The sequence below is a fragment of the Colobus angolensis genome, unplaced genomic scaffold (assembly GCF_000951035.1).
Source record: "Colobus angolensis palliatus isolate OR3802 unplaced genomic scaffold, Cang.pa_1.0 Scaffold491, whole genome shotgun sequence".
Lineage (NCBI taxonomy): Eukaryota > Metazoa > Chordata > Mammalia > Primates > Cercopithecidae > Colobus > Colobus angolensis.
In genome coordinates, this window is record NW_012118388.1 from 2,623,460 (window position 1) to 2,639,172 (window position 15,713).

General features: G+C 36.3%; 1 protein-coding gene across 2 annotated transcripts in view; it reads left to right on the forward strand.

Moving 5' to 3' along the window:
• LOC105524225 (lipid phosphate phosphatase-related protein type 4) overlaps positions 1-15,449 on the forward strand; it is a 45,483-nt gene extending 30,034 nt beyond the window's left edge. Inside the window, exons 3-7 of one of the 2 annotated variants that reach the window (XM_011959412.1) lie at positions 2,807-2,936; positions 5,104-5,299; positions 7,176-7,233; positions 8,040-8,213; positions 11,551-15,443. In XM_011959412.1, the coding sequence (XP_011814802.1) occupies positions 2,807-2,936; positions 5,104-5,299; positions 7,176-7,233; positions 8,040-8,213; positions 11,551-12,876 (1,884 nt within the window). In that variant the 3' untranslated portion in view covers positions 12,877-15,443. Of the gene's footprint in view, positions 1-2,806; positions 2,937-5,103; positions 5,300-7,175; positions 7,234-8,039; positions 8,214-11,550 lie in introns of both variants that reach the window. The other variant, XM_011959413.1, reaches the window with a different exon arrangement.
• The last annotated feature ends 264 nt before the right edge of the window (positions 15,450-15,713 follow it).

A 15,713-nucleotide genomic window follows, 5' to 3' on the forward strand; every position in this document is an offset into this window, starting at 1 on the left:
AATTGTGTTCTTTTCAGGGTTGGGTATGGGACAAAACAGAGATTGTGAAAAGATACTTGTTGTAAACTGCTTTCTGTTTACAAATGCAACAGCAACAAATAATTTTCTTATCAGAACCTAAATTCTGACACCATACTGCAGTACAACAGTGTGCCATTCAAAAGGGGGAAACAAGCTGGGCATTTGGAAATGCACTGGGAAACATATCCCCACACCCTGAGGAGACCTAGCTTTATGCCAAATTGAATTATTTTGAAAACTCATGAATGACATTAGTTGAGGTTAAGTGACAGAAGTGAGTGTGAGAAAATTAATGTCCTGTTTAATGACAGGGATGGTTGGGTGATGTCAGAATACTGACAAGAAACCTCTATACACATTACATGGTCTAGCCAAATAAGCGCTGTACTTCTTTTACATATGAGTTTTGAACATATTCAAACAACTAAAATAAAACTCTTGGCCTGGAGCGATGGCTCACGCCTGTAATCCCAGCAATTTGGGAGGCAGAGGCAGGTGGATCACTTGAGGTCAGGAGTTCACGACCAACCTGGACAACAAGGTGAAACCCTGTCTCTACTAAAAATACAAAAATTAGCCAGCCTTGGTGGTGCATGCCTATATTCCCAGCTACTTGGGAGGCTGAGGCAGGAGAATGGTTTGAACCCGGGAGGCAGAGGTTGCAGTGAGCCAAGATCATGCCATTGCACTCCAGCCTGGCCTACAGAGCAAGACTCAGGTTCAAAAAACAACAACAACAACAACAAAAAAAAAACTCCTGAAATCTCAAGGTCTCAAGGTCATTTGAGATAATGACTGTTGTATTGTATGACAACATACACTTTTCTATACAGATAAATGCTTATGTAATTCAACACTCATGGACAAGATGTGAATCATTACAAATATAATTATAAAGAGAAAACAAAATTATTCACAGAATTTTTATTGAGGAAGTGAAGGTGAAATTAATCTCTTTTAGCTGAATACAATACATTTCAGGAATAAGTGGTTAATTTTCTGGAGATGATGCATTTGAGGTAGCAGTTATACTATTCTGTGTATGTGTTGTATTATGTTTTATCTGTCTACACAGAGTATAGAACCTTTTAAATTTCCATGTCTAACTTGAAGTGCTAATGTAGGACTGTATTTTTCAAAAAGTATAAATGGTTAACTCAGCATCCAATGGTTTGAAATGAATTCCTTTTGATTGTTTCTATAATGATGAATCTTAAAAAAGTTCATTATGCCACATGATTTTCACACATATGGTTATAAGTAGAGTTCTACTGTGATAATTATTCTTTAAATTTTTTATACAAAGTAAGATTATTTATAATTAAACATGTACCATATTCCCTACAAAAGTAAATATAGTCATTTAAGTATTCAAAGCGGAAGGCCATAGGCTTACCGTCATTAGTTTTTTTTTTTTTTAACTATAATTTTGAACACTTCATAAAATAAATGTTAAGCTAGTAATGACAACTGAGAGGTTTTCCCTGGAAAACTTGTTTCAGTCTTAATCAGGGTTATAATATTTACACTGACATGATTATTTGTATTTAAGAGACTGTTAGTATCTCATTTAAGAGACTGTTAGTATCTCACCAATCGTACTTTCCTCAGCTCCACACATTTATAGCAAACCAATATCTAATTTCACAACAATCTTTTAGGCAAAATTATCTCAAATATTTGAAAAACTTTTTCATGAATACAATGGATCATTTTAAATCTTGCTTCTGTTGTACAGGATAATTGACAACCCAAATGCCTAAGGTAGTTAGCAAATGTGAGTCCCACAGTAAAAGCCAAACATGCAAATCTCACCGTGCCAGGCACTGTGCTAGACAGTGAAGGTGAAAGGTAAATAAGAAATGGTTCTTCCTTCAGAAGGCCCTAATCTAGTGAGAGACAGCCAAATGAACAATTTCATAAAGCTATGCTAGAGGGAAGGACAAGATGCTAAGGGAGCCACATAGATGGAGATGTAATTCAATTTAGGGTACAGTAAGAGGTTTCAAAGAAAACTTACTGAAGAAAATCATGCCTAAATCACATTGAGTTCCTTCACTGATCTCACAGGTCCTAAAATCCTACAGCAAAGTGCCCTGTTCCTTATCTTAAGAGTCCTCTTGATACTACTGTATGATTCTCCGTCCATTGTGAACACATTGTCTAAATGTCTATACCTAGGAAATATTATCCTGCTGACCTAGATTCTCTTGTAATCTGCATTCTCTGATAAGACAGCCACTAGCCACCTGTGGCCACTTCATTTTATATTTACGTTTATTTAATGTTTAAATAATTAATACAATGGAATAAGATTAAAAATTCAGCTACTCATTTGCGGTAGCTATATTTCAAGTGATCAATACCCACATATGGGTAGTGGTTACTGCATTGGACAGTGCAAAGGACAGTTCCATCATTGCAGAAATATTTATGGGACAGCTATGCTGTAGACAGCACCTTTCTACATTCACACACTTTTCATGGATTGATCCTTCTGCTCAATCCCAAATTGATTTATGGACCCAATCTGCTGGTAAAATGTTCCAATACATAAGAGTCCAGAAGACCCTACCAAATCTCATTAGAGTGGCCTGATTACTTAATTCTCACTGCTTGATCAAATTCTCAGAAGAAATCACTGTGCCTCTAAAACTTTTAAGAAAATTTACATCTTTACTTTATTGAATTGATATGTTAAAAAGTGATGTGTAATTCCTTTATACCTGTTGGCTTAATAGGTATTCCAATATGCCTTTTCCTGAATACCCTTCTATCTTTGCAGATTATGGTAGGAGAAGGAATTCTCTACTGTTGCCTCTCCAAAAGAAGAAATGGGGTTGGACTGGAGCCCAATATTAATGCCGGAGGCTGCAACTTCAACTCCTTCCTCAGACGAGCCGTCAGATTCGTTGGTGGGTGTGGGGAACCACAAAGAAAAGAAATGTTTTCTTTTTCAAATAGAAATGTTATATTTAATTATAGATATTAAGTGTCTTACACTAAAATTTAGATGTATAATTTCAGTACATGATGAGTTTTACATTGTACAAGAAACTGTTAAAACACCAAAATTTGGGCTTTGTATCTGAAATGTGTTATTTACATTTGTTGCCCATGTTTTGAGAGCTAATATGCCATGCATTTCAACTTATTTGTGCCTTAGCTCTGGTTGAAGCATGAATTTATTTTAAAATGGATTCACTGGATCTGTGTTCAGTTTTTTAAAATGGAGAACAAACGTCAGCAGGCCAGAATGAACAGACAACTCTTCAGAAATTACTTCAGTCACATGAATGATTCCATTTCAATTTTCCTGAAGTGTTTTCATCCAGAAGTTACTACACTTTGAAATGTCACCATTGAGTACTGCATCATGGCCATTTTTCCTTGGTTGTAGCCCCTAATGTTACCTTTCATCTTTCATGAGACCTATTAGAAAATCTATAGACCTGGCTATCATCATCTGAATCAAACCAGTTTTTAAACCTTGGTCTCTTCTGCATAGCATGGGGCCATCTTAATGTTGTTCCAGTCATAGGTCTTTTATTTTTTTTAATATAGTTGAATAGTCACCCACAATACATCACACCCACCTGAACGTTTTCTATTCATTCCCAGTAAGTCAGCATAAAGTTATTTTTACCTGTAACATGTAAGCTCAAAATAATTGATGGCTTTGCTTAATCCCTAGTAGATAATTATACACAGATTTCTTTCCCACGAGAGGAAAAATCAGGTCTAACTCATGCCCCGGACTCTGCTCCACTAAGCATTTTCTTGCCATCACATTGAGATGATAAGGAAACAATAGACAGCTTAACAGCATCACAAACTCAGGCAAGGAAATAAAACTCCAGGACATGTAGCTGAACACAGAGAAAATATTCCCTAATGTAACAAAATACTGTGGACAAAGGACCACATACCCTCTCCTGACTGGAAGGATGATCCATTCCATCCTAGAGGACAATGTTCCAGAGCCTGCGTCAGCAATAGGTCTAGAAAGTCCATTATCCAAAGGAAAAAGTAAGTCTTTGCATGCTTCTAGGAATTAGAATGTAGAAACAAAGTTTCTGTGTCATGAATCCCAGGTGTGTGGGTGGAGAAGCAATTGGAGGAGTGGTGGTTAGGTGACAGTAAGCAGTGAAGAAAAATGCAAAACAGGGTAATGTGCAAGCCAGCACTCTTGGTCTGGAGGCGGTGACTGAAGAATTACCCTGGTCCTCTCATAATGATTTCTATGAGCAACTCATGAATCAGAATGCAAGCTGTCAAGTCAGAATGAATCTAGGGCGACAAGAAAACCTAGAGTGAGCAGGTTCCAGATCATGTGCCTGTGAGCAGAGAGTTGGACTCCCAAAGATAAGGCCAAGCAAGCAATTTCAAACAGATACGGAGTTTGCATGTACAAGTGCAAGGATTTTTTATTTTATGGTTTAAGACTGGTCCTAGGAGAGAGAGAAAAAAGAATTTGGACCAAGAGATGTAAGAACAGCATGTCCAAATTCCAAACACACAGGTAGGCTCCCCACATTAGTGTACCTAGGATGCGACTGTCATTTCCATGTCAGGGCCTGCCTGATGTCGTCCCTGCTTTAATTAGCGTTCCTAGTATGATCACAGCTTGAAGAGAATTAGAATGGATTCTGTAGAGTGTGACGACTGTGGCTAGTGTTAGAGACCATCAGGAAGAAATAACCCTGGTAACTTAAAAATGCTAAGCAAATTAAAACTACTTTAAATTTTGCTTCATTCAACACATGTCATCCCTCTCAAATCATACCTTAGCATGCTCCAAGTGTCTGACAAGTGACTTACAGTTAATGTTAAGAATTGGTCCTTTATAACCAAATTAACAAAAGTGCCTAAAGTTACTACTTTGGAGATACTCATTGCCTTTACTTTGACCATAAGTATCTGTTTAGAAGTTTAGGAATTTTCTATAGTGTCTTCTTGACATTAACTTAGAGAAAATGAGCACAATAGATTTTAAGATCTTAATTCATTAATGTTTAATGAATATGTTTGATGCTGACACAACCACCAAACTGGTAACAATTTCTTTCATTTTGCTTATAGGTGTTCATGTATTTGGACTATGCTCTACAGCTCTTATTACAGATATCATACAGCTGTCCACAGGATATCAAGCACCTTACTTTCTGACTGTGTGCAAACCAAACTATACCTCTCTGAATGTATCTTGCAAAGAAAATTCCTACATTGTGGAAGATATTTGCTCAGGATCTGACCTCACAGTTATCAACAGTGGCAGGTTAGAAATAGGTCTAAAAACACTCTGCATCATTGTTTTCATTATTCAATTGCTGCTTGGAGTATCACTTTAAGCATGGCTTTTTCAGTCATAATGATTTTTTTTTTTTTTTTTTTCAATTCAATGATCTCTTCAATGACTAAACCATAGAAACCTATCAGGGGCTTATTCCAAATTCTTCCCTATGTCTCCAAATTTCAGCCCACCTTCTTGCTACTAGTCCCTATATCACCAAACTCCACCACGTTTTGTGACCGATCCTATACTCACTATGGTTTTAGGTTACTATAAATGGTTTATTTCAGAATATTTATAGTCAGTCACGGCTGACAGTCAATATAACTCTAGGACTGGTTTAAATGGAAGACTAAACCATATGAAAGTTGTATCTCCATTATATGTTCTATTAAAAAAATGTGAATTTTCTTTTTTGTAAAGTTTGAGAAGGGGTAACATCTAGGATTGCATATATTTTCTTTGAATCAGGTCTAACTCATGCCCCAGACTCTGTGCCACTAAGTTCATTCATTCTTTGAATGAACCTAGGTGTGCATAGCTTCTGGCCTTACATGTCAGAATATACAGGAAACTCAAGAAATTACCAATGCATAAATTTTTAACAAATAAAGCAAAAATAAACTTATATGACAAGAGATAGTAGTTTAGAGGCTCAAAAGAAATAAATTGCAGAGGGATAAGGGCCAATCAATTATTGTAAGAATTGAATTTTCTATTCAATAAGCTCCCAAATATTGACTAAGGAGTCAAAAATAAGTTAATAGGTACAACTGAATAATTAAAGCGTGATGTTATGTGATTATACACATTAAGGTTCTCATGTATCATTCAATAATTTTGGACCTACAGCCAAGACCTATGTCCTCTATTTTTTTCTCAGTCCTATTATATTAACTTATCTCTGTTGAATAGGGATCTTCTTTATCATGGTACCAAATAATTTGGAAGGCACTAATTTAAGTGAATTTTATTTTTTCTAATTTTTTAATTCATTGAAACAAGTCTCTATTCTTCTTTTGCCTGCCCTTTTCAATGTCTCTTCACCATCCTTGCCTGCTCTTTAAACTGTTTAAACAAGATGATTTATGATTCTTGAGATGAAATTACTGTAAAGTGTACTACATTTTGTTAATTTTGTAGAGAAACATTTTGTTAAAATTAGATTTTTATTATGCTTTCTAGAGTATTAATAATATACATTTAGATCCAATGCCATGAGAAAATAACTTCATTTTAAAAAAATTCTATGTAAATAAAACAATGTATTTAGGAGCATAGAAAAAGTTTAAAGCTTTTTTTTATTTTATTTTTATTATACTTTAAGTTCTAGGGTACATGTGCATAACGTGCAGGTTTGTTACATATGTATACTTGTGCCATGTTGGTGTGCTGCACCCATCAACTCATCAGCACCCATCAATTCATCATTTATATCATGTATAACTCCCCAATGCAATCTCTCCCCGCTCCCCCCTCCCCAAGTTTAAAGCTTTAAACCCCTAGGTTTTATGAGCTGTTACTTTGAACAGGTATAACTGTTACGCCAAAGAACAATGATGTTTTCCAATCCATTTCTACTTTCAGCCATCCTTCTAGTGATGTAATGAAGCAGCCCCTTGCCAAGTTAGCAGTTCTTTATACTGGAAAGTACATCACTATTATTTGTTAACATTAATGGTGACTAGCAGTATTTATTTTATCACTAAGGTCTTTCACCAGAAAGCTGAACAGAAAGTAAAATTATTGCTTATTGCCTTGTGATTTTAAGTTGAACATTTTAACCACTCAGTGTCTTTGAGATTATTGCTAGCAGTGTATCTGAACTACAAGGCATAATTTGACTATCTTCTTTTGGCAGAAAGTCCTTCCCTTCTCAACATGCAACCCTTGCTGCCTTTGCAGCTGTGTATGTTTCGGTAAGTAACTGGTTCTTTTTGTTGAGTTGTGTTCTGCAGAAAATCTGAGCAATGAATGTTGTCTCCAGGTGACTAATTAGATGATATACCCGTGTAATAACAGAATGGTAAATTTAGTACTGCAACCTTAAAATACAATGGCATCCAAAGCAGAAATCAAATGCTACTGTAAAAAATAGTACAGTAAAAGAATTTTTCTACAAAGTTATAATAATATTTATTTATTCTGGTATCCCTTTAATATTATACTTCATGGAAAGATATTATGAATTATAGAAATGTTACAAAACTTGAAAAAATCACAATAAGTACCCACAAAGACATGCGACGTGCACACACACACACACAAACACACACACACAAACACACACACACACAAACACACACACACATATGCTACTTTAGTATTTCTGTAACAATTAAGTTTTAGGTCAGTGTAAATTTGGAAATGTTGTACAATGAATAGTCATTTTATCTAATTTATACAATAGTCCATGAAGTCTTTCCTGAGAAAAACGAACGAAATTATATGACAAGTAACATGGAGACTAAACAGTTAAACGGCTAACTCTACTGGTTTGGTATTTTTCCAACTTTCATGTAATTAAATTAGAGACCTGTTATTTATCTGGTGAATTTCATCATGCATATCTCTTCTCGGCAGGTACAGAACATAGCCATAGGAAGGGGGAATGAAACAGTAAAACTGAAGTCAGTTGTATCAGACTTTTAACTTTTTATTTAATTATAATTTACTAATAAAATGGCCTTTCTAACATACTTAACCCACTTCTTCCATTTTTAAGATGTACTTCAATTCCACATTAACGGATTCTTCTAAGCTTCTGAAACCTCTCTTGGTCTTCACATTTATCATCTGTGGAATAATCTGCGGGCTAACACGGATAACTCAGTATAAGAACCATCCAGTTGATGTCTATTGTGGCTTTTTAATAGGAGGAGGAATTGCACTGTACTTGGTAAATAATTTCCTATTATCTTATACACCAAAGTTTAAAATGGAAAACATGCAGAGAATATTTTGCACTATAATAACTTCCTTGCAATATATTTTAAATTTACAAGGAAATGGCCGCATCTCCATTCTATGCCAAAACACATATCCCACTTTCAACAAAATCATTTATTGAACTCTTACTATGAGCCAGAAATTGTAATTTTGAAAAGATTTTTGAATTTTGTCTTTATGCCAACCAAACAGGAGGTGGGCAGGGACTACTATTGATAGTATAATTATAATGTTATAGATGAGGAAAGTGATTATTGCCGAAAGTAAGGTTAGTGAAAACAAAAATTTAGTTAAAGGTTATATAACTTGCCCAACACCACAAATTTAGCACCTGAATGTTACTGTGATACAACTAGTGTTGACTTCTTTAACACTACTCTTTTTTCAAGAGTGGTCTTCCTCTAAGGGAAATATCCTCAGCATAAGGAAACTGAGATTGTCCATTTCATTTTGTCATGCATGCATGCATGCATTCATGCATTTTACATTTATTCAATATCTAATCTGTGCCAGGGATTGTATTGAACATGAAAACACTGAGAAATAAGATGTATTCTTTAGAAGTTTACAATGTAAAGATTAACATAAATATAAATGGTTACAACATGTTCAATGATATAACAGGGTATGAACAAAGTATTTTGGGAATAGCAAACTGCCTGAGGAAGTTAGAAAACATGTCACAAAACTGATGTGTGTGTGTGTTGCTGTTGTTGTTGTTGTTGTTTTTAATGAGAGTTCCATGGGCTAAAGAAAGGAGGGAGGGCATTCAAGAAGAAGAAACTACATATGCAAAGAGACAGGCATCTGAAAAAGCAAGTGGAAGTGGAAGGTGGGGGAACAGGAGGAAGGAGACATAATGGCCAGGTTTCCAGCATTGAACACTGGATCGATGATGACTTCATTAGCAGACCAGGTAAATGACAGATGAAGCAGATTTGTGGGGGTAAAGGGAGTTGAGGGCATCAATTGAATCAATAACCAGTTGAGTAGTTGCTTCTGGAGTTCAAAAAAACAATTAGTACTGGAGAAGGATATTATTTAATGGAAGTACCATTGTAGTTACTATGGGTATATAAAATTGCCAGGTCATAAAAATAAAAGGGAGCCAGGGAATACCAATAAACAAGTGACAAGCAGAAGAAAAGGCAATAATGAAAGAAACTGAGAAGAGCTGACAGAAATAAAAATAAATTATCTGTAACTACAGTTCTCAATCACGTGGTCTTAGTGCCCTTGGAAAGGTATTACAAGAAAATGATTACCGAAATACAGGTAAAGGACTGAAGTGTGCTATAATTTTGTAAGTTTTTTTTTTATTTTCATAAACTAGCATAGTCAAGATTGTCATTTTAAAAGTTATTCTTACTCACATGCATTCTTCAGTGCAGGAGAAAGGGATCAAATTAAAGTTAGTGGGCCAGGAATTGTGCATAAGCCTGGGTTGCCTATAGGAGTGTTGGCAATGTACATTGCAGAAGAAATAAAGAAGACTGGAAATGCCACTCTCTAGTTTATGTATTGCTTTTTGCATGTGTGTCATTTCATGATGTCCTGGAATTAGTGTGGGATTTATAGCCCAAAGGACTTGATTATGAATCCAGATTTTCCTCCACTTAGCCAAGTCACACAGCTTCTCAGAAGCCTGTTTCTTCACCTATAAAATAAAGATACTAACTCTCTGTCCCATGTCATAACAAGAATTAAACAACTACAGTCATGTGTCACATAATGATATTTTGGTCAACCATGGACCACATATATAATACCATGATGATCCCATAAGATTATAGTACTAAATTTTTTCTATATGTTTTCTATATTTAGACATGCAAGTGCTTACCATTGTGTTACAACTCCCTAGAGTATTCAGTGTAGTAACATGCTGTAGGATTTTGCAGCCTAGGAGCAATAGGCTCTACCATAGACCCTAGGTGTGTGGTAAGCTATACCGTCTAGATTTGTGTAGGTGAACTTTATGATGTTCACACAATGACAAAATCACCTGTCAACGCATTTCTTATAATGTATCCCTGTCATTAAGCGACACATGGCTGTACTTGTATGGAGAGCTTATAGTTTAGTGGAGGATTTTCCCCAACTTACAAATTTAAGTACAATTATTAATAGAACTCATGTAGGGATTGCTCATTCTGGTGAGAGCATAGACAGATACTTAGAAGAAGGTTTCAACCAGGAATTAAACTACTCGAAGAGGCAGGAGCTTGACTTTATTTCATTTCTGTCTGCACTCTTGCCCTAAACTTGGAAAATTTTCAGGTCTAAGCCAATGTTTTGTTCATTGTTAAGCATTCTATAAAATGTTAAATCAATTTTTGTTTGTTTGTTTGTTTTGACTTGAAAAGTAGATAGTGGTTACCTCCTTTTGAAATTAGCACACAAATAGGTGTCTGCTGCTTGATTTTATCTCTAAACCAAGTATCTCAAAAACTGAGAGTCCAGCAGGGATTAGATCTTCTATGTGCCAAAAGGGTAATGATTTTGAGGCTGAACTTTAGGCTTTTTCCAAATTTTGCTTCCCAAATCTAAAACAAAAATATGTATATATACACTGTGTATAAAGACAAAATTAAATAAAATCTGGCTCAAATTTAGTGCAATGGTACTAAATTGATCAAATAGTATTTCCCAATTTATGGCCAAGTTTAAATCAGGAAAGAATCGAGGTGCCCCAGTCTGGTGATGGTTTTTGCCCTCTCTTCCAAGAGCACCCTGTACCATGCCGAACACACAAGGCTGTACTCCAGTGTGGGTAGCAATAATATATGTCTCTGACCTTATTTCACAGCCAGATATCAGGTTTTATGAATGATATATTGTTCTATATTTTGTACACCTCTTCTACTTTCCATCATATGATTGAAAATGGAAGGTAAAATAAATCATTTAAGCCATTTGAGATGTCACTCAACAAGAAGTTCCTAAAACCGGAGAAATGAATTGCTTTGAAAAGCAGGAAAAAACAGTCCTTATTTCTCTCTTGTCTGCTTTTTCTTCTGAACAAATACACAAGATAAGATTGACAAAAACATCCAATAGGATGGAGAAAAGAATGGGGTTCACATTGCTGAGCAATTCATGCAGTGATTTATGACATAACTAACAAACTATTTCCCTGCAAAAATATAGTTTTCGTGTTTCATTATTTGTATTAGTCAATGGTGTGTAAGAAGCATATACCTAAGTATGTACTTCCGTGGGTATTCTAAGGAAACCCTCGTGACTGTCTTCTAGTGCATTATTTATTGCTTTTTCTCAAACACTAGGGCTTGTATGCTGTGGGAAATTTCCTGCCCAGTGATGAGAGTATGTTTCAGCACAGAGACGCCCTCAGGTCTCTGACAGACCTCAATCAAGATCCCAACCGAGTTTTATCTGCTAAAAATGGTAGCAGCAGTGATGGAATTGCTCATACGGAAGGCATCCTCAACCGAAACCACAGAGATGCCAGCTCGTTGACAAACCTCAAAAGAGCAAATGCTGATGTGGAAATCATTACTCCACGGAGCCCCATGGGGAAAGAGAACATGGTTACCTTCAGCAATACCTTGCCGCGAGCCAATACCCCATCTGTAGAAGACCCTGTCAGAAGAAATGCGAGCATTCACGCCTCTATGGATTCCGCTCGATCAAAGCAGCTCCTCACCCAGTGGAAGAATAAGAATGAAAGTCGAAAGTTGTCCTTGCAAGTTATAGAGCCTGAGCCTGGACAGTCACCACCCAGATCCATAGAAATGAGGTCAAGCTCAGAGCCATCGAGGGTAGGGGTGAATGGAGACCACCATGGTCCTGGCAATCAGTACCTCAAGATCCAGCCTGGCGCTGTCCCCGGGTGTAACAACAGCATGCCTGGAGGGCCAAGAGTGTCCATTCAGTCCCGTCCTGGGTCCTCACAATTGGTGCACATCCCTGAGGAGACTCAGGAAAACATAAGCACCTCCCCCAAAAGCAGCTCTGCTCGGGCCAAGTGGTTAAAAGCTGCTGAGAAGACTGTGGCCTGTAACAGAAGCAACAGCCAGCCCCGAATCATGCAAGTCATAGCCATGTCCAAGCAGCAGGGTGTCCTCCAAAGCAGCCCCAAGAACACTGAAGGCAGCACGGTCTCCTGCACTGGCTCCATCCGCTATAAAACCTTGACAGACCATGAGCCCAGTGGGATAGTGAGGGTTGAGGCTCACCCAGAGAACAACAGGCCCATCATACAGATCCCGTCCACTGAAGGTGAAGGCAGTGGCTCTTGGAAGTGGAAAGCCCCTGAAAAAGGCAGCCTTCGCCAAACTTATGAGCTCAACGATCTCAACAGGGACTCAGAAAGCTGTGAGTCTCTGAAAGACAGCTTTGGTTCTGGAGATCGCAAGAGAAGCAACATTGATAGCAATGAGCATCACCACCACGGAATTACCACCATCCGCGTCACCCCCGTAGAGGGCAGCGAAATTGGCTCAGAGACGCTGTCCATTTCTTCTTCCCGCGACTCCACCCTGCGGAGAAAGGGCAACATCATTCTAATCCCTGAAAGAAGCAACAGCCCTGAAAACACTAGAAATATCTTCTACAAAGGAACCTCCCCCACACGGGCTTATAAGGATTGAGTGATGTCCATCCCATCATTTGGGCTACTCCCAAAAGACCATTTGTCGATTCTACCTGTGCTCTGTTCCAGCGAATTGGGAAGTCTCACCAAGCTAGATTGTCTACCATCAGCCCAGAACTCTGTAACTTTTCAGAACTGCTATACTCAAACTTGTAGATCTCACATCAAGGAGAGGGAAAAGCACAATGCAAGAACCTAACTAACGTGATGGTGTGAAGAGTTTTCTTAAGACCTGTCATCAAACTTAAAAGGTTTTGCAGAAAGCAGTATCAAAAGAAAGTGGTTTTCTTCAAATGTATACTATTTTACTTCCTGAATGTGCCAACTTTGGGGATTTTTCTTTATAGTGAGCTGTGGGAACCCAGAACACACACGTTTTCCCTACAGCAGAGGCCATGCAGTATTATATATTCATTTTGCAGAATCTGCACCTACAGCTCAATACGGTTGGTGCTGATTATTATAGTACATATACCATGTAAACTCTCAAACTCTATTTAGCTGTGAAATAGTGGTGTGCAATTCCTTGTTAAAGAAATGCTACTTTATTAAGAAGATGCTGGCTGCTTTGTGTTAGAATAGGACACCCCGCAGCTTCTCTGTAGTGGCTCTGTCACAGTCAAAAAATGAAAAGGTTTTTGTGCGTTTCTTCAAAATTCTGCTTTCTTCAACATCAAAAATTGTGTAGGAATATTTTCAGTGAAAGGGAATAACTAGTACTTTTCTGCATAGTTTTTCTGCTGCTTACTTTTTATTTAAGTATAGGTACTGCTAATGAATCTGTTTTCTTAGTGAGTAAATTTGCATAATTTTATAAAAATATTATTTTAGAGAATTTTTTGAAATTGTTGTGATCATATTTTGCTTTCTATGGCTTCTCCTTAACTTATTAATTTTTTGATGTTATAGATACGTTCTCCTATTTTAAAAGCAAAAATAACAATTGACATTCCTTGAGCAAAATATACTGCTGTGAATTTGCAAACAAGAAATCTGAGCCAAAACTTGACATTGTGGGTTACATTGCCAGAAATGTTGGTCAAGTTTGTCTTTAGATGTCTACAAGTAGCTGGCATAGGTTGCCATCTTAACAAGTAATCTAAAAGTCCCATTTGGTTCTACATTATTAACTTTTTTTTTCTATATCCTGCTGACCAGTAAATTAGAGCCACACTGGTTAAGTTCGACCCTTGTCTCTAAAACATTTTTGTTAATTGGACACCAAGAGGAAGAATCTGAAAAAAAAAAATGCATATTGCTAAGTCAAAGTAGCTCACGGTATAAATTAAGAGTGACTTCAAAATATCTGAATAGGTGCAGTTTTAGTTTAATATGCAAACAACCATTTTTGCTACTATCCTGAATCAAGCCTTGAGCCTAAATCAAAGGAAACCAATACCATTGATAATAAGAAGATAAAAACAAAATATTTTGGAGTGTTTTCCAACTTAAAGTATGAAGACATATTCAGTTCTTGGAACTTAGTATTAAACCTTTTTTACGCCATTTCATAAGAATTCCGATATATACTTGATGATTGCCAAGGGGATGAAAGGAAGCCACAGAGATGGTTGATCTAATCTTAGCTCACTTTCCAATAATAGAAGGAGTTGTTTACAGATGAATAGTATCACATCATTATCAATTTCTACATGAAAAGGGCAGAGCTTTCTAGAAAAAACAACCTTGTAAGGCATTAGGAATTTAGCTGAAACCAGCAGAATTGAAAACTCTGGCAATAAAACATGGACTCGACTACATCCCTTCTGGCAATTTCCTTCTCAGAGAGGGGAGTGGGAATAAAATGTTGCCTTCCCCACTTCTCACCACCACCACCATCATGACGCTTCTACTGGCTTTTGCCAGTTTGTAGAGGGAAAGGTGGGTTGGTTTTAGTACTCCGAAGAACAAAAACAAACAAAAACCCCTGCTACAGCATTTCAGGTGCAGTATGATATTTCCTAATCTTTCCTATTTCTTAACAAAAGATTTTAAAGTACTTCTCTAGTCATTGAAGTTTTTTTTTTCTTTACATAAATATTGATATATTCTTTTTCTACTCAAAGTGCCAAAGGCTACAGTTTTTAATGACTTAACAAATTGTACCACATTGTTAAGGACATGTGATGACAGACACTAGAACTCAGACCTCTGCATGTATATTTGATAACATGTTTTTTGTAAAAAAAAATTACAAAAAAATTTGTTTACATTCCACTGGTACCTTAATTTAAAATAAATCAGACTAACAGGTGGTATCTCTTCTTAGTGTTCTATTTATCTTATTTGCTAATGGGAGCACTTCTTCCTTTGTTAGGCTGTGCTTTACTGATAAAACCAAGTATTGAATAAAGAGAGTTAATTATCTTTTTAAAGTAAATAAAATTATGAAAATATATATAGTATATATAAAGTATTGTGTTTAATAAAATGTTATGCAATGTTTTCCAAACTGATAAAGTTTGTAAAGTGCTATAAATGTATTTTGTTAAGTACAGATAAAGCTATTGTGTGAGTATATTGTGCTAAAATCATAGAAATAAAGATTAGATTTCTTCATCAAAATTGGAATACTTTGGTTTTTACTTCAGAGACTGAATAGATGATAGCTTGGCTTATAAGAAAATAACTGAGGAAATAAGAATAAATCAGAATTGATTAAATTCATAATCAATGAATTTAATACATAAACATAATACATAATCAATGTTTAGGAATGGGTTACAATTAAGAAAGAAAAGTTTCTCAATCTATGACATGTTTTCTTATTGTTTAGAATTTTATTTGATGTTTATTGAAGGAGGCTTTTTATACTTTAAACATATTTTTGCATAT